The 20,715-nt window shown below is 40.0% G+C and overlaps 1 protein-coding gene across 1 annotated transcript in view; it reads left to right on the top strand.

Annotated features, from left to right (window-relative positions):
- The window catches only part of LOC126412178 (modular serine protease-like), a 328,117-nt gene that overhangs the window by 184,281 nt on the left and 123,121 nt on the right, over positions 1-20,715 (top strand). Inside the window, exon 7 of the mRNA XM_050081661.1 lies at positions 12,020-12,226. Coding sequence (XP_049937618.1) covers positions 12,020-12,226 — 207 coding nt within the window. The remainder of the gene's footprint in view (positions 1-12,019; positions 12,227-20,715) is intronic.

The raw sequence follows: 20,715 nt of genomic DNA on the forward strand, positions 1-20,715 counted from the left end.
TGAACAGAGTATTTGCTATTACTAGCTGAATTTTGTTACAGAACTCAATTAGTCTTTCTCCTCTCTCATTCCTTATCCCAAACCCATATTCTCCTCTAACCTTTTTTCTACTCCTTCCCCTACAACTGTATTCCAGTCCCCCATGACTATTAGATTTTCATCTCCCTTTACATACTGTATTACTCTTTCAGTATCCTCATATCCATTCTCTCTCTCTTTATCTTCACCTTGTGATGTCAGAATATATACCTGAACTACCATTGTTGGTGTTGGTTTACTGTTGATTCTGATAAAACAGCCCTATCACTGAACCGTTCATAACAACACACTCTCTATCCTACATCTACATCTACATGATTACTCTACAATTCACATTTAAGTACTTGGAAGAGGGTTCATCAAACCACAATCATACTATCTCTCTACCATTCCACTCCCAAACAGCACACAGGAAAAACGAACACCTAAACTCTTTCTGTTTGAGTTTATTTTGATGATCATTCCTACCTATGTAGGTTGGGCTCAACAAAATATTTTCGCATTTGGAAGAGAAAGTTGGTGACTGAAATTTCGTAAATAGATCTCGCCGCGACGAAAAACGTCTTTGCTTTAATGACTTCCATCCCAACTCGCGTATCATATCTGCCACACTCTCTCCCCTATTACGTGATAATAGAAAACGAGCTGCCCTGTTTTGCACCCTTTCGATGTCCTCCGTCAATCCCACCTGGTAAGGATCTCACACCGCGCAGCAATATTCTAACAGAGGATGAACGAGTGTAGTGTAAGCTGTCTCTTTAGTGGACTTGTTGCATCTTCTAAGTGTCCTGCCAATGAAACGCAACCTTTGGCTCGCCTTCCCCACAATATTATCTATGTGGTCTTTCCAACTGAAGTTGTTCATAATTTTAACACCCTGGTACTTAGTTGAATTGACAGCCTTGAGAATTGTACTATTTATCGAGTAATCGAATTCCAACAGATTTCTTTTGGAACTGATGTGGATCACCTCACACTTTTTGTTATTTAGCATCAACTGCCACCTGCCACAGCATACAGCAATCTTTTATAAATCGCTTTGCAACTGATACTGGTCTTCAGATGACCTTACTAGACGGTAAATTACAGCATCATCTGCAAACAACCTAAGAGAACTGCTCAGATTGTCACCCAGGTCATTTATATAGATCAGGAACAGCAGAGGTCCCAGGACGCTTCCCTGTGGAACACCTGATATCACTTCAATTTTACTCGATGATTTGCCGTTTATTACTACGAACTGCGACCTTTCTGACAGGAAATCACGAATTCAGTCACACAACTGAGATGATACCCCATAGGCCCGCAGCTTGATTAGAAGTCGCTTGTGAGGAATGGTCTCAAAAGCTTTCCAGAAATCTAGAAATACGGAATCAACTTGAGATCCCCTGTCGATAGAGGCCATTACTTCGTGCGAATAAAGAGCTAGCTGCGTTGCACAAGAACAATGTTTTCTGAAACCATGCTGATTACGTATCAATAGATTGTTCCCTTCGAGGTGATTCATAATGTTTGAATACAATATATGCTCCAAAACCTTACTGCAAACCGACGTCAATGATATAGGTCTGTAGTTCGATGGCTTACTCCTACTACCCTTCTTAAACACTTGTGCGACCTGCGCAATTTTCCAATGTGTAGGCACAGATCTATTGGTGAGCGAGCGGTTGTATTTGATTGCTAAGTAGGGAGCTATTGTATCAGCGTAATCTGAAAGGAACCTAATCGGTATACAATCTGGACCTGAAGACTTGCCCGTATCAAGCAATTTGAGTTGCTTCGCAACCCCTAAGGTATCTACTTCTAAGAAACTCATGCTAGCAGCTGTTTGTGTTTCAAATTCTGGAATATTCCATTTGTCTTCCCTGGTGAAGGAATTTCAGAAAACTGCGTTCAATAACTCCACTTTAGCGGCACAGTCATCGGTAACAGTACCATTGGCACTGTGCAGCGAAGGTGTTGACTGTGTCTTGCCGCTTGTGTACTTTACATATGACCAGAATTTCTTGGATTTTATACCAAATTTCGAGACAATGTTTTGTTGTGGAACCTATTAAAGGCATCTCGCATTGAAGTCCGTGCCAAATTTCGCGCGTCTGTAAATTTTAGCCAATCTTCGGGATTTCGCATTCTTCTGAACTTCGCATGCTTTTTCTGTTTCCTCTGCAACAGCGTTTGGACCTGTTTTGTGTACCATGGGGTATCAGTTCCATCTCTTACCAATTTATGAGGTATGAATCTCTCAATTGCTGTTGCTACTATATCTTTGAATTTGAGCCACATCTCGTCTACATTTGCATAGTCAGTTCGGAAGGAATGGAGATTGTCTCTCAGGAAGGCTTCTAGTGACACTTTATCTGTTTTTTTAAATAAAATTATTTTGCGTTTGTTTCTGGTGGATTTGGAAGAAATGGTATTGAGCCTAGCTACAACGACCTTGTGATCACTAACCCCTGTTTCAGTCATGATGCTCTCTATTAGCTCTGGATTATTTGTGGCTAAGAGGTCAAGTGTGTTTTCACAACCATTTACAATTCGCATGGGTTTGTCGACTAACTGCTCGAAATAATTTTCGGAGAAAGCATTTAGGACAATCTCGGAAGATGTTTTCTGCCTACCACTGGTTTTGAACAAGTATTTTTGCCAATATATCGAGGGAAGGTTGAAGTACCCACCAACTATAACCGTATGAGTGGGGTATTTATTTGTTACGAGACTAAAATTTTCTCTGAACTGTTCAGCAACTATATCATCGGAGTCTGGGGGTCGGTAGAAGGAGCCAATTATTAACTTAGTTTGGCTGTTAAGTATAACCTCCACCCATACCAATTCGCACGGAGTATCTACTTCGACTTCACTACAAGATAAACCACTACTGACAGACACAAACACTTCACCACCAATTCTGCCTAATCTATCTTTCCTGAACAGCGTCTGAGACTTTGTAAAAATTTCTGCAGAACTTTTTTCAGGCTTTAGCAAGCTTTCTGTACCTATAACGATTTCAGCTTCTGTGCTTTCTATTAGTGCTTGAAGCTCAGGGACTTTCCCAGCACAACTACAACAATTTACAACTACAATTCTGACTGTTCCTTGACCCAAGCACATCCTGTATTTGCCATGCACCCTTTCAGATTGCAGCCCACCCCGTACTTTCCCGAGGCCATCTAATCTAAAAAATGGCCCAGTCCACGCCACACAGCCTCCACTACCCATGTAGCCGCCAGCTGAGTGTAGTGAACTCCTGACCTATTCAGTGGAACCCGAAACCCCACCACCCTATGGCGCAAGTCAAGGAATCTGCAGCCAACACGGCCGCAAAACCGTCTGAGCCTCTGATTCAGACCCTCCACCCGGCTCTGCACCAAAGGTCCACAGTCGGTTCTGTAAACAATGCTGCAGATGGTGAGCTCTGCCTTCATCTCGTAAGCAAGACCAGCAGCCTTCACCAAATCAGATAGCCACTGGAATCTAGAGAGAATTTCCTCAGATCCAAAGCAACACACGTCATTAGTGCCGACATGAGCCACCACCTGCAGCTGGCTGCATCCTGTGCTCTTCATGGCATCTGGAAGGACACTTTCCACATCAGGGATGACTCCACCTGGAATGCACATGGAGTGCACACTGGATTTCTTCCCCTCCTTAGCCGCCATATCCCTAAGGAGCCCCATTACACGCCTAACATTGGAGCTCCCAACTAACAATAAGCCCACCCTCTGCGATTGCCCAGACCTTGAAGGCTGAAAATCATCCTCTGAAACAGGGCAGGCAGCTGCATCTGGCTCAGCCAGAGACAGTACTTGGAGCCTGTTTGTCAGACGCACCGGGGAGGCCTTTTGATCAGCCTCCGGGGATGTCTTTCGCTGCCCGCCATGCCTTGGAACAACTTCCCAATCAACCACAGGTGAGGGCTCAGTCCCACTGAGGGCAGCAACTGGGGCAACCACAGTGGCAGACCGATCTGGGGATAGACAGGACGAGGTTGACATCCCCATGACACCCAAGTCTGGCTCCCCACAGTGGTGCCCATTGGCAACAGCCTCAAGCTGCGCGCCCGAAGTCAGCGCCGCCTGCAGCTGTGAGCGAAGGGATGCCAACTCAGCCCTCATACGAACACAGCAATCACAGTTCCTGTCCATTCTAAATGATGTTGAACCACAGTTACTGAAACACGAGTCCGTGCCTAGATAACGCAAGGGAAACACGCAAAGAATGTATGAACTAACCTGTACAAATGCCTAACGACTATGCTACAATCTGCCTGAATTTATGATTATAATAACTAAAACTCGAAATTACACCTCCTATACGAAACTCACACACAGTTTAAGTAAGAATCTACGAAGTAAACACAGAAAAGAAGCTATATCCTACCTTGCTATTCATAATGAATGCTACTTACGTTATACAATTTTCTGCTGCTGTTGATATACCCTATAATCATCTGACCAGAAATCCTTTTCTTCTTTCTATTTCACTTCACTGACCCCTACAGTATCTAGATTGAGATTTTGCATTTCCTTTTTCAGATTTTCTAGATTCCCTACTACATTCAAGCTTCTGATATTCTGCACCCCAACTCATAGAACGTTATGCTTTTTGATTATTCAATTTGTTTCTCATGGTCACCTCCCCCTTGGCAGTCCCCTCCTAGAGACCTGAATGGATGACTATTCCGGAATCTTTTGCCAATGGAGAGATCATCATGACACTTCTTCAATTACAGGCCTGAGGATAGATGTAGTGTCTCTTTAATGCAGTAGCTTTCACTGCCTTTTGCATACTCATGCTGTTGATCATTCATAGCTCTTAAGGTATGTATTTTAGAGAATATGTTTACTAGACTTTTTCTTTTTCTTTTTCTATACTACTGCCTCTGAAAGTTGACTATCCTACAGTCATAGCTACAGCCCTACCCGTACATATACTCCACTATCAGAATGATATTCGCTTGTAACCTTTGGCTCATTCATTTCTGGACCAGGGTTTGATATCTCAAACTGATAAATTTATCCTTCTCCATCATCCCTGAAAGTTTGTAACATCATCACTGAATCACTATGCATATATACATACACATACTGGGTTCCTATCCTCATTATGCACAATTTCATCAAGGCACTGTTTTTCAAGATTGACCCACTCCTCAACAGCGATTCACTGTAGGTAGATCCCTCAGAGTGGTTGGTAGGTCACGTTATCTGTAAACGGCCCTTTTCAATCCATCCCAGGCATGTTCGATAGGCTTCATATCTGGGGAACATGCTGGCCACTTTAATCGAGTGATGTCGTAATTTTGAAGGAAGTCATCGACAATATGTGCTTGAAGGGGGTGTGAATTGTCGCCCATGAAGATGAATGCCTTGCCAATATACTGCTGATGTGGTTGCATTATTGGTCGTGGGATGGCATTCACATATCATACAGCTGTTACGGTGCCCTCCATGACCACCAGCAGCATAACGACACCCCAAAACAGCAGCGAATCTCCACCTTGCTGCACTCACTGAACAGTGTATCTAAGGCTTTTAGCCTGACCGGGTTGCCTCCAAACACGTCTCCAACAATTGTCTCGTTGAAGGCATATGTGACACTCATTGGTGAAGAGAACGTTATGCCAATCCTGAGCGGTCCATTCAGCATGTTGTTGGGCCCATCTGTACTGTGCTGCATAGTGTTTTGGTTGCAGAGATGGACCTCGCCATGGACATCAGGAGTGAAGTTGCACATCATGCAGCCTATTGCGCACAGTTTGAGTCATAACATGATGTCCTGTGACTGCCCAAAAAGCATTATTGAACATGGTGGCGTTGCTGTCAGGGTTCCTCTGAACCGTAATCTGTAGGTAGTGATCATCCACTACAGTAGTAGCCCTCTGGTGGCCTGAGTGAGGCATGTCATCGACTGTTCCTGTCTCTTTGTATCTCCGCCCGAACAGCATTGCTTTGGTTCACTCTGAGATGCCTGGACACTTCCCTTGTTGAGAGCCCTTCCTGGCACAAAGGAACAATGTGGACATGATCAAACCGTGGTACTGACCATCTATGTGTGGTTGAACTACACACAACACAAGCCATGTACCTCCTTCCTGCTAGAATAACTGGAACTGATTGGCTGTCAGACTCCCTCCGTCTAATAGGCACTACTCATGCATGGTTGTTTACATCTTTGGACGGCCTTAGTGACATCTCTGAACAGTCAAAGGGACTGTGTCTGTGATACAATACCCACAGTCAACATTTATCTTCCAGAGTTCTGGGAACCGAGGTGATGCAAAACTTTGTGTGTGTGTGTGTGTGTGTGTGTGTGTGTGTGTGTGTGTACCACCCCCATACCTTGTGATGGATGTAAAACTTGAGCAGGTTCATTTATTGCTATTCCCAAAGAGTACATACTTATGTGTATTTCATTGTTATGTTTGAAGGATTAAATTTGAAAAAGTACATCAAACCTTGTGCACCAGATTCTTTTTAAAAAACAAGATGTTTACAAGTTTTTGGAGGTGCACTGAAATGTATCAATTGTTTATACAGTTGGGCCTATACAGGGGCATTCTGTCAGCTGCCCAGCAGTTTCCACTCATGGTGTCTCTAGGATTAGACTTACAAATGAATTTTCAGGTTTGAGATCTCTACGCAGTTTTAAAGGCACTGGAGTAGATGGGGAGCTATCACTGGAATAACTTTCTCATCTGCTCTGATTCTGTAAGTACACTATATATGAGTTGGCAAATGTACGCAGCAATGTTGTCCAATACATACAAGACACACTTAACATACCGAATTGTCAAAGGAGGAAGTAAGAATCTGCTGGGTACCAGCCATGTGGGTATCCTGGTAAATGAGAAACTGATGTGACAGCAATGGATGCATGGGAGGAAAATGTTACTCTGTGCTCTCCCCTCCAGTACCATTACCTTGTTGTTGAGGAGGAGACTTGGCAGTGAGAGAATGTGTGGCTGGAGGTACAAAATAACAAATTACTGCTAGTGAAACCTGCAGTTTTGCCACAGTGGTCATTGCTAGAGTCACACAGATATAAAGGAGTCGCCTTGGCTTGCTGAGAGCATTCTGCTGTTCTGACACACAACACAGGCACATCATCTTGTGGGAGCACCCACCATTGTGTGGCACTTGTGTCAAGGCATACCAGTGTCACACTGCCACATATTACTCAATTATATTTTGTAGATTGTATGAGAGGATATAGATTTTTCTTCGTAACGACCTGCCCGCTGTTTAAAATAACAGAGATGAGTGTAAAAAATTTTCTGCATTGCAAGGGTTCCTGCCCCAGTTATTGTGTAGGTTATTTTCATTTATGTAAGAGTGGCTGCTTCATCCTTTTTTAGTTAGTGGTCAAGCCACCCATGCTAATATGAACCAGTCTTGCAGTTTTGGCTGTTTAAATTTCTCCTTGAATAGTTTTTATTTAAGCACTTTTAACATCCATGTATAGGCCTGTTATCCAACATTTACTACTTCTCACAGTGGCTGGTTCTTTCCCTGCATTTATTAGTGATCAGCAAGCCTCATGTACTGGAGAATAAATTTTAGGACTTTCTTCAACTATTTGTCTTTCATTTAATACTGTGCATCATTACTGTATTATAGTTATATTTAAGCATGAGGAAAGGGTATGAATGAATGTGTGTAGATGTGCACTCTCCCACATATGAATTTTTGTTGCCTGTGTAAATGTATTGATAAGTGGCCACTGTCTCTGTTGTCTTTGCCAGACAGTCTTTCAAGCATCTAAAGTGTGTCCATGCTGTAGAGCACTCTGCAACAATTGTAACCATTGCCCATCTTCACAGCCACTTTGGTTAATCTTACAAGGCCGAATTTGTCATTCAAAATGGCCCCATTGAGGAGCCATAGGTTGTCTGACATTTTCATATCCTTGTTTAATTCCTACGATTCATCTGCCATTCTCAAGACACTTAGTTTTTCTGTGACTGTATTCTCCAAAACTGAGCTGGGAAATCTGGAAATTGATACACATAACAATATAAACACTTCTTTCGGTATCCCCCATCCCCAATTTCTGATTGCACTAGTTCTAACAATAGGCTACTCATAAAGTAACTGGGGGCCTGTTCAGTCTTTCATCTGATGATGAGATGTATGTTTTTTGTATGCTGTATTGTTTTTTTGTATGAATTTCAGTATAAGCTTGTATGATTAATGTTAACTCATAAAATGCAACAATACCACTGAGGCACAGTATTAGACTCATCTGTGTAGCATGGATATTTTGACACAACAGGTGTCCAAACATGTGATTCATTTAGTCAGGAAAACACAACATGTGTTTTAAATGAAATAAATCACACTTATCAGTAACTGATGTGTCACAATCTCTATACTGACATTGTGATACAGTTGCTCTGTGGCTTCACAACAGATATCATCAGTGTAGAGTTTTGTCTTGTAATTTTTAGTATAAATTACTTTGAATCTAGTTTCTAATAGCAATAAAGGCCCCAATGGACCCATTATTTAGTGTGGTTGGAAACGTCGATCACTTTTTCGAAACCCCATAATTCCCACCCAGTGAGAGGCTTAAGTGTCAAATTTGGCTCAAAGGTGTGTACACCCTTCTTCTCTAATGGTGCAAAAGTGAGGCACCCAGCAATGTCACTCTTGGGTTCAATGAAATGTGAACGTCAATCCAAATTCTTCATATGCTCTGACTCGCTTAGTGTGCTGTGTACAATTCAGTCTATGTACCCAGCATACAGAACTCTCCAGAACATCTGCGACACCAACCTGCACTTGCAATGACAAGGAATGGAGTTCTCATTCTGAATATGAGGACATTTGGGTATCTGTGGGAATGAGTTGACCAATACCATGGCCATGGAGGCATTTACCCTTCCCAATGTAACTGACTGTGTTATCTGTCTCCGCAATGCCCTGTCATTGTTGTAAAGGTCTGTCATATGTCTTTGGGAGAAAGAGTGGTTGGGTGTGATGGAAAATAAGTTTCAATCAATAAAAGAGACTGTAAGGCCATGGCACACTTCCTTCCAGACAGTTAAAATTGAAGAAGTCTGTTTAACATGACTTTGAATATGTCACAGCCTCCTGACCCATGGCTTCCTGCCAAGATGTGAAGAACTGCCTGTTTGTGATTCATGTGGTGTACTGATTATGGTTCTCCTCATTTTAACTGACTGTATTTTATATAATGACAAGAGGGTTCAAGCTGGTTTACCAAAAGGCCTGCACTCAATTTTAGATGATAATGAGCAAAATGTGGCATGTGTTTTACGCTTTTGTGTTTTATTTTCCCTTCTACCTAAGCTCTTAGGTTGAAGCATTTACTATGTTAGAGAACAACTGGCTCAAGTAGTTACTATTTTTATGATCCACTAGTCTTCTTTTCTGGACTTGTCTCTTAGTGGCTATCCAGATTATATATCATTGATTGTAGTGGTCTGCCTTTACTTGCTTGCTCCATTGCAGCCTTCAGAGGAGTCATGTGTGTTCATGTAAAAAAGAGTACAAGGGAGCATATTTGGTCTTATGTTCTATTTTAGGCTATCCTCTTTTTGCATGCTATAGCCCCATTCACCTCACACAGTCAGCATAAGGGTGCTGATGAGTGTGATGGTGAATGCCCTCCAGATGCAGCACCACCACCACCACCACCACCACCAACAACAACAACAACAAAAATAATCAAACAGCTAAGTGTTTACACGTTCTGTAAAAAGGCTACAGCTCAGAAGTTCACGTGGTGTGTAAGGTGAGTTAATGATGTCGCATTGGCACTAAATTTCACACAATTCTGCCTGGTGTTGCCATGGATGTGTCACATGACAGGATAATTGTCATGCCCCCTCTTAACCTACATTTCATCCAATCTTTTAACGCCTTTGCAAAGGAGGTCAGAACCATGATGCCCAGTGTTGAAATCACACTATTTTCTTATGAGTGGCTGAGGAAAACATTTCAGACACATTGGCACTCAGAATCAACACAAAAAAGGTGCATGGGGTGGCATAAAGGACATCAATGAAATCTCCCCTTTCCTTAGGCTGTTGATTACCACACATTTTGTGGTCAAAAACTACAGTTTGCTGTGCAGTGAGCATCAGGAAGATGTTCTTTACAACCTCTGACACTGCTGACACCCTCAGGCATTCAATCCTTCTCTAAGGACATTGTGGTGCTGTATCCCAATAAAACATGATCACTCACGTTTGGAGTGCAGTGTGACTGCAATTTTTGCTCTCATGTACAGATTGGAACCACTAGACTCCACTTAAAACCACTAAATGAAATTTGAATGTGATCCAGAGCAGGAAAGGGTGGTTATGCTTTTTCAGCACTGCTATTTCATGTTTGCCTTTCGTGTTATCATTGAGGGATGCAATATTGACACACAGGTGAAGAAAATGGTTATGCTTTTTCAGCACTGCTATTTCATGTTTGCCTTTCGTGTTATCATGGAGGGATGCAATATTGACACACAGGTGAAGAAAATGGCAAACGGTCTCTCCCTAAGACCTTCCCCAGTTTGACAACTCTTGGTGACACCTGCCTACCTTTGTTGTCAACTTTAAAAATGGAGCTGTACAGGCAGAAGCCATCAAGAAGTCCTGTGTGCTTACAGACTGGCAACTGCTTTGAAGCTCTCAGATTCTGGATGGCCTGCTATCAGACACAAGAGCAACAGTCTGGCAGCAAAACAGCAGTAGCAAAGCATGCCTGCAGGCACCTTTTTCTGCTTTGGAGTATGTACAAATATCATAGAAATGTGGTGCAAATGTGACATCACTAACCCAACTTACCCATCATGTGAACTTCTGAGCTGTAGACATTTTTTCACACATTTGAACACCTTGCTGTTCAAAGCATTGTTGAGCCCAAGAGCAATGTTGCAGGATACCACGCTTTTGCACCATTACAAGGAAAGGTTGTAAACACCTTTGAGCCAAATTTCAAACTTAAGCTTCACATTGGATTGGATTTATGTGGTTTTGAAAAAGTAATGCTTCAATTCTGTTGTGCAGTGTAGTATATCTGTTGGCATGGCTGCCTTGATAACTTCAGTGTGAATGCACAACAGGGCCTGTGTCTCTTGGGGGGAATACAGGACTTGCTGCATGAAAGTAAATGAATGGACAGTGGACCTACTAGTACATGGCAAGTAGAGAATTTGGGTCGGACAAGAAGTGTCTCCGGATGGCTGAGACGGTTAAGGCAATTGTTTGTATTAAGCAGGAGATCCAGGTTCAAGTCACAGTCGAGTACAAATTTTCATCCTTCATCATTATGTTATTTTGATATTGTAGCTGTAGTCTGTCTCTCCTTTGAGGTTTCTATTACTGTTATCTAATTGTTCCATGCTCTGCAACAAGACATTTTCATAATGAATGAATATTAATCATACAACTTTTCACTGTTATGTTATTACATGGTACTGCTGTTTTAACATTAATTAGTAATTAATAGCAGTGATAATATAGTGCAGAGTTTTTGAGGTTAGTAAATAATTTATGTATGTCAAAAGCAGGACCAGAATGTGTGCTGAACCTTGCAGGACACTGTGTTTGTATCTTCACTCAGAATTTATTTTAATTCCTGCAGTATCATTTGTTAAAGTGACCCTCTATTTTCTATGTTCTTTAATGCCATAACATTTTAGTTTACATAGAAAATCTACACAAAGGCCTTGGAAAGACCATAGAAAATGCTAACACTGTAACTTTTGTTATTTAGTTCTACCATGACAGAGATAGTGAGATCATACATTTATTTCTCTGTAAAGAAGCCTTTACAAAACCCATACTAAGCTGTCTTGAAGGTATTTTCAGGAAGTGGCTCAATATTTTGTTATAAATAGGACATTCACTAATTTACATGATATAGCTGAGCTGTGAATGCTGTAATCTGACTTGATATAATTCATTTAGTATGTAAAACTGAGAGTGGTATATTATGTACATCTTCATTTTGTATTTCAGGAAAGTGTCCTAGACTCACATCAGAATCAATTTATGCTGACTGCTTCTATGGTGAATCGAGGTTCACTTGTGACTATCCAGTTCTTCCAGGAACAAAAGCAGTTGTGGATTGCAAATTGTATTATACATCAGCAACTAGACTAAAACAAAGTCTGACATGTGGACTTGATGGTCAGTGGAATAGTGTAGTCAAGAAATGCTATCCAGGTAAAAATGCATCAAAGACCTTACAGTGCATCTCCATTTGAAATAAGTTACTAGTATAAATAAGTGGGAAGTCCTAACTGAAAGTCCTCAACAAGGTAATAACCAAGATTGAAAACTTGCTAGCTATTAGATGAATCATTCATATATGTAGAGTACACATACAAAGGCTTTTCAAATATGAACCAGATTTAGCTGTGGTGTCTGTGGTAGTGCATGGAAATGGGCACAACATTGACAGAATGTTGGGGAGGGGGGGTGTCTGGAATAGCATTGTGGTGCTCCAGTTAGTGTGCAAGAGGTACGCAAGTCCCTTGCACAGTACATAATCCCCAAGTTTCTTGCAAAAGAAGGGGAACCTAACTTGTGGAATATTTGAAGAGGCTCTGTGCACAGTTTGGGAAGAAGTTCTTTCGAAGACCCAAGTGTATGAATAGCATAAAAAATTTGTGGCAGAATGAGTAGCTGTGGGAAAATTACCCCACCAAAGATGACTATGGACAAGCATCATATCAGATAACATCTGAAATTGCTTCGGTGGTAGGAAGAGCCAGCACGCAATCTGAAACATGATTCTTCTGTGTGACAATGAAAGGCCACAGTCTGTTGCTTTAAAGAGGCAAAAACTGGAGGAAATTCATTGTCCAACTCTGGGACATTACAGTCTAGACTGATCATCCTGCAACTACCATATGTCTGGACTGCTGAAAGAACAACTTGGAGGACAAAGGTTTGATGACAACACAGTGGTAGAAGAGTTGGTGTGCAAGTTGCTGCACACATGTATCTCTGTTTTCTTCAAGGATGGCATCCAAAAAGTTGCCAATTCCATGGGAAAAATATGTAGCAATGTCAGAAGACATGTAAAAATATGAAGTGGGTGTAATTTTTTAGATTCAAAAAAGCTTACAGAAAACAATTCTATATCACATTTGATCTTTCCCTTGAACATACACAGATGCAGGGACAGAGAGGGAAGGCTGGGAAACAGTGGCTGATGGTCCAGAGGGAGGCAGCAGGTGCACACAAGACAGAAATATGACACAGGCACGGACATAGGCACAGGTGAGTTTGTGCAGTGGAGAGAGCAGCAGATAGACAGCGTAGGAAGGAGTAACTTGTAAGATTGGGGAAGAGGGTATGGGTGTAAGGTGAATGAAGCGAGGGTTCTGGGGCAGGATGGTAGTGGTTGTGAAGCATGGGGCTAGTGTAAATTTAGGCCAGAAGGGCTAAAGGAATGAAGGATATGTTGCAGGGATAGCTCCCATCTCCATGGTTCAGAGAAGCTGTTGTCGGGAGGAAGCATTCATACATAATAGGTCCCAAAGCAGGCATTGAAATCTGGCACACCATGTTCAGCAGTATGTTCAGCCACCTGGTGGTCAGCTCTCCTCTCAGCCACAGTTTGGCAGTGGTCATTTGCATGGGTGGGCGGCTGGTCTGTGGTTGTGGGCACATAAAACACTGTGCAGAAATGGCACCAGAGCTTGTATATTATGTGGCTGCTTTCATAGATGGCTGTGCCTCTGATGGGATAGGATAAGGCTGTGCTGGGTCTGGAGAACATGTTGGATGGTTAGGTCTTGCACTTAGGTCTTTCGCAATAATATCAGCCATGTGAGCAAGAGTTGGAAGTAGTTGTGGCATAAGAATTGACCAGGATATTGTTTAGATTGGGTGGGCAGTTTGTAATCTTGCCCTCCCACACATCACCATTAAATTTTTCTTAGTCTCTTCATTAGCTTCAAAAGCTTCAAGGGGAGTAAGATAATGAAAAACTTTTTTACTTATCTTCATTTTCTCATTGTTGGCTGCAGTCAGGTCTAGGGTAGATTCTTGAGGCAAAAAAATTAATAACTTTGTGGTTCCAGTTGACATAATAATGTTTGAAGATTTGCCTGTGTCTCTCTTGAATTTTATTTTTTGTCACATTTTTTCACTATCATGCCATCTTTACTATTTTCACTTCTGTAACACTACAAATTACGTTGTTATTGCCAGATATACGAGGGCAAGTCCATTATTATCCACAAAGTAGTTATAAAACTTTATTGTAATCAAATAGGAAACTTACTAGAACATCATTTTTTGACATAGTCTCCTTGTGTTTCAACGCACTTGGTCTATCATTGTACAAGCTTCCTGATGCCCTCATAAAAGAAGGTTCTCAGTTGAGCTGCAAGCCAGGAATGCACCGCTACTTTCACTGCTTCACCTGAGGTAAATCAATGGCCCCTTAATGCCTGTTTGAGTGGACCAAACAAGTGGTAGTCAGAAGGGGCAAGATCAGGACTATATGGAGGATGATCCAGTACTTCAAATTTGACTTTCTGGAGCATTTCAGTAGTGTGGGCTGCAGTATGTGGACGGGCATTGTTGAGCAACATCACAACACACAACACCTTTTGACAGCAATCCTCAGTGTTTGATTCAAATTGCAGGCTTTAGCCTAGCAGTAAGCATCTCAGTGTAACATACACTGTTTATTGTTGTGGCCCTTTCCCCATAATGTTCCAGTACTGGACCTTGTGTACCCCAAAAAACCTTAAGCATCAGTTTTCCTGTGGATGGTTGGGTCTTGAACTTTTTCTTGCATGGCAAATTTGGATGTTTCCATTCCATACTCTGCCTTTACTCTCCAGCTCGTAATGATGGATCCATGTTTCATCACCAGTAATGATCCTGTCTAAGAAGTTGTCCCCTTCATTACCATAATGATCCAAATCTTTTTTGCAGATGTCCAAGCACATTTGTTTAAGCAACTGTCAGTTGTTTTGGAACCCATCTTGCACAAACTTTATGAAATCCAAGTCTGCTGTGAATGATCCTGTAGACAGAACTCTGGCTAATTTGCAGATGATGTGCCACTTCATCAGTAGTTAATTGCCCGCCTAAGAGAATCATTTCACATGAATGCTCAACAATTTCTTCATTTGTGGCGGTAAACGGTTGTCTGGCTCCTTTATCGTGCATAACACTTGTGCGACTATGTCAGAATTTTTCAATCCATTCATAGACACAGTGTTGCGGCAAAACACTGTTCCTGTACTGTACCAAAAGTCTTTGACGAATTTCGGCCCCTGATATGCCTTTGACCACAAAAAACGGAGTAGGCACTCTACCTCATATAAGTGTTTGTCTGACTGCTGGCAAGTATTCAGACTTGTTATGTATACGTTGGCATCTAAGCTCCTCCACTGTTTGAACATCTGTTACTTTTGCTCTTAAATTATTTATAAGCTAATAATTTTTATGACAGTGAAACCATAAGTGTTTCTGTGAGATGGGTCATTGTGTAACTACAAATGTGACCAGAAAATGGTGACAGTGGCTGAATACAGTGATCATAAAATAATAAACAGCAATCAGTAGACAGACAAGAATTTTTTTTCTAGAAATAAAGATTGTGAATCACTATTTACAGAGAAGTGCATCCAGTTTTGATAAATTAATTGACTTTGGAATTGCAGGACATTATATTTCCAAATATTTAAACATCACACATTTGGATTTTCTTTGTGTACTAAAATCCAAAATTCCTTTAACTTTGGGACAATTACCTGGAACATCTTGTTGATGTATTATGTATTTTTCCAGATCATCTTCAACAAAAAAGTGTAGTTTTCAGTGCAACCTCATTGTCTCTAGGAAAAAATGCTCTCCCTAGTTATAGCAGATCTCTTTTCAACATTTTCATTCATCATGTGCTGAAGCCTTGCATAATTTTCTTCTCCTATTGATTCCTCTTTAATAAAAATCATTTTCCCTCTTCTTCTGGTAATAATGAATCAAGGTGATAAAGATACTATGTTATGTTTCACATCAGAACATTATTCCCTTGTTAAATTTGTATGAAATAAGGCATGAAATACTGAAAGTACACATTGTGGTTAATTATTAACTCTTGTAGGGTGCTAAAAAGTAGATTATTGTCCAGTTTGTGTTAAAGAGATTTTGGAAGACTGAAAGTCAAGAGTATTAGCTTGTTACATATTTCTAAAAAGAGTTGTGATTGAGATCAACGAAACTTCCACAGTCAGAACATAGTGTACTGTGTCAGACTGCTAGAAAATTCTTGTCTCCCACCCCTCTGCCCCCCACCAAATTTCCCTGTACATTAAAAACTTAAACCAAGCAAATGATGAAGGTCATGCCAAAACAGGAGGAAAAAGACAAAATAAGCAGTTCCTCATTTAAGAGTTTTTTAATACAGTGATATACTTTCTATCACTGTTTCACTGATGTTCAAGCTTGTAAATGGGTGAAACTAAACTAATCATTCTAACATTGTAGAAGAATCAAAATATGTTGAATACACACTTCACAAGTCACTTCCAGACATCATTGCTATAACCACAGGGTAGAAGCCAGAAAGTGGTACAAGCGAGCAGTCAACAGAAACAACCACTTCAAGAGCTCAAGCACTTTTCTTGTTGATGTGTTGTGCTAAATGCATATAGATGGTCTCTCAGCTGGCCTAGAATGTTTGAAATTGAAACACTTAAAAACAAATAAGAAATCATACCCTAGAAAAATTTCTTATGTTCAATTATAAAAAGCTCTGAAAATAGTCTCTTAGTTTCTGTTTATTGATAATCTCTAATACAACAAAGTGTCCCAAGTAATTTAAACACATGCTAAGTGCTAATGAGTAGTCATTTCTGACTGTTTGTGGAACATGGAATGAAATGAACACATAAGGTTATATTATTAATTTTTTAAGTCATTGGGGTGGGCATGAAGCACCATATTTTTTGTGTAAACACAGTTACTGTATGAAAAAATCTGCAAAGGGGACCACATACAAGATTTTAGCATGAATTGCTTATGAACTCCAAGATAATTTTTGTGACAAGAAAGTTAAAGATCAAAGTGAATCATATATACTGTTAAGTTTTGATCACTCTGGTTTTGCACTAAACAGAAATGTTACAGTGGTGCTTGCAGAACTGAGACAGAATGCTCATACAATAATTTATATTATAAAATGTACACACACTTTGGACACCACTGGTGACTCTTGAGGCAAGAACTTGCATCTATTTGGAAAGGTGACTCCAGGTCCTTAACATGCTTCAATGCCCCATGAGTGAGTCAGATGCTGAGTTTACAAAAATGACAGACATTACTGTCATACACTATAGAGCTGGGGACATGTTTGTAAAAGAATTGCATTTTGCTCAGTAATGTGACAGGGTGTTGTAGCTGTCCCCTTTCATTATTCACCATGACTCTAAGTCCTCTAAGTAATCTTTAATTTTGTAGTATGCTTTACTTATGAAGTCTAACAATGGAAAATCTGGATGGAATGTAACAATACCAGAGAAGGAATGTTGCTGCTCACCATTCAGCAGAGATATTTACTATTAAAAACAGTCTTGATCACGATTTATTTATCAAGGTGACCAGTTTCGACCACCTCTGTGGTCATCTTCAGACCTACAAGTTGTATACAAAGCTTTAATTAGAGGGCTACATACATTAAAGAAAATACATAAAGTTATAAAGCTATAAAACGATGAATTACCATTGAGTAGGAACCTCTTTCTGTTGGAGAATCACTACTGGAGAAATCAGTGCACGTCTTACTATATATAATGGAGGCTCCGCCCACTTCTGACGGCATGATGTCATTACTAACCAGTGAGTTATAAGTTGAATAACAATTTAAAATTTCTTAGTTAAAAGAACATTGTCAAGGATTAAAATAATACTAAACTTAGCTTATTAAACAGCTATTATCAATTAATAAATATTTAAATATGTAGGATAAATGAACTTCGGTTTGGCAGAACATGGGTTGCCCTCACAAGGCCTGTTAGTGAACCATTTGGAACCACTGGTTGCCCTGGTGAAGTTGGACGCCATTCCAAAGATGAGGCAGCAGGCTTCTTTCCACTGAAGTTGTTGTAAAGTTGATAGGCGAACTAGTGGTTGCCATGATGAGGACAAACACCAGTGCAAAGATGTGGCAGCAGGCTACTCTCTAATGAAGTTCTTGCGAAAGTGGAATGGCAAAGACTGTCACGTCAGACAATGTATTGTTGAGCAGCAACATATCTTTATTGAAATGATTTTCAATGAGTAGGCTGACATGTATACTACATGCTGCACAAATACAATACAAAGAAGTTGTACATATATATGAAATATAGTCTATGAAGTTCGTATGTAAATTAAATGTGACAATTTTTAAAAGGCATTGCTATTCCTTAAGTTATATGCCAGTCTTATAAACAAATAAAAATAATGCAAATGGATGGAATTTTAAATTATAATACGATGAGCCATAGTGTCAAAAATAAAAGGATGTGAATTAGCAATATGCAGTCTAAAAGCATGTAAGCAAAAATTCTAAAACAGGTAGTCAGTCATAAAATAATGTTTGTTGAAATAAAATTACAATGTAAGGATAAAAATATTTCCTAAAAGTATTTATAATTTAGAAAAAACAGAAGAGTAAACATTCTAAAGCAGATCATCGAAAAGCTCAAAGAAATGTTTGTCTTTGAATTGAAGTTGCTCGTTTAAAACAGATAATGGATTACTTTTGTGAAGTGAAAAGATTTCAATTTCTTCTAAAGTATTTAGCAGTGGTCCTTTTGGCACAGTATGTAATATTTTCAAATTGTTAGAAATGCAACCCTCAGAATGATTGTATCCATCAAGATGTTGATCAAATATTGATTTGGTACATGCAGAACCAGTAGTATGTTCTTTAAAACGTGTTAGAAAGTTACGGCCAGTTTGGCCAATATACTGTTTCTCACAGTCATTACATATTATTTTGTAAACGCCTGACTCTTGGTGTTTCAGTTTCATCTGTAGGGGGTTATTAGTTTTAAATGCTATTGTCACACTTGTATTCTTAAATAAATTATTTATTTTATCTGAAATAGGTCCCATGTATGTCATTTTTGTAAATCTCTTCTTAGAATTTATAACAGCACCATTAGTTTCTTGTAATTATTGATATAACAGATCAACCTGATGGGAATTTGTGGTGTGCGTACTGTAAGACATTCGGTACACACACCATCAGATTATTTGACTTGTCACTCTAACGAAGTAGGCGAGTGTCAGCAATATGTCTCGTGGTCTTATCGTGGCATGTTTATCTTCTGCTGTTAGGTCAGACGATAGAAATGCCACTTGCATGCTTAGAGTAGCAGATTGACGGGGCCAACTTTAAACAGAACTTGATTAATTTTCACACACATTTATTAAAATAATAAAAATCATAAACCTTACTTAACTTGATTCTGGATGCTATTTACAACTGACAATCTGAAGTTCCTTGGGTCTTGGTACATTAATCTTATTCTCACATATCTCTGATACTTGACAAAGTGTCTATACATTTATCTTCAGGGATATGTACAGGAATATGATAATCTTATTAGGCACAGACTGAAACTTGACTATAGACTGGTACAGACAAATGCAGACTAATGCAGACTGACTAATCGAAGGTCTGTACACTCGTTACAATACCTCGAGCGTTCAGGTATCACTGCGCGAGTGTGATCTGCGAGGAGAAAAGGTTCTACATTAGCAGCAATATCATTGGCTGCGTTACATATTAATACGTGGATCGACGGAAGCAGAATTTGGTCTGTCGCTATAACAGCGCCATCTCGTAGTGCGGAGATGGATGAGCGCTGTGCCTGCGCTGTTGTGCTTAGCAGGGCATGCTCTAGTGGGAAAGTTGTGTACATGCTGACTACGCGGAACTATGTACACAACAGAATTATAATTGTTAGCAACTGCTATCTGTTTTAATGTAGAAGAACAACTTCAGTGGAAAGAAGGCTGCTGCCTCATCTTTGGAATGGCGTCCAACTTCACCATGGAAACCAGTGGTTCCAAATGGTTCACTAACAGGCCTTGAGAGGGCAACCCATGTACTGCCAAACCGAAGTTCATTTATCCTACATATTTAAATATTTTTTAATTGACAATAGCTGATTAATAAGCGAAGTTTAGTGTGTGTTTATTTTTAATTCTTGACAATGTTCTTTTAACTAAAAAATTTTATATCTCATTGGTTAGTAATGACATCATGCCATCATAAGTGGGCAGAGCCTCCATTATATATATAGTAAGACGTGCACAGGTTTCTCCAGTAGTGATTCTCCAACAGAAAGAGGTTCCTACTCAATGGTAATTCATCGTTTTATAGCTTTATAACTTTATGTATTTTCTTTAATGTATGTAGCCCCCTAATTAAAGCTTTGTATACAACTTGTAGGTCTGAAGATGACCACAGAAGTGGTCAAAACCGGTCATCTTGATAAATAAGTCGTGACCAAGACTGTTTTTAATAGTAAGTATTTGTAAGACATTTATCACTGCCACTCCCATAATGTATTCAAAAGTAATTAATATAGCGGAGATGTTGAATCGCGATAGAAGGAGATTGAAAAGATAAGGCACAGGAGATTTGTTTTTGTACAAGAATGGGAGGATAATTATGGTCAGTGAAGGCTTCA

Source organism: Schistocerca serialis, chromosome 7 (assembly GCF_023864345.2).
Source record: "Schistocerca serialis cubense isolate TAMUIC-IGC-003099 chromosome 7, iqSchSeri2.2, whole genome shotgun sequence".
NCBI classification, from domain to species: Eukaryota; Metazoa; Arthropoda; class Insecta; order Orthoptera; family Acrididae; genus Schistocerca; species Schistocerca serialis.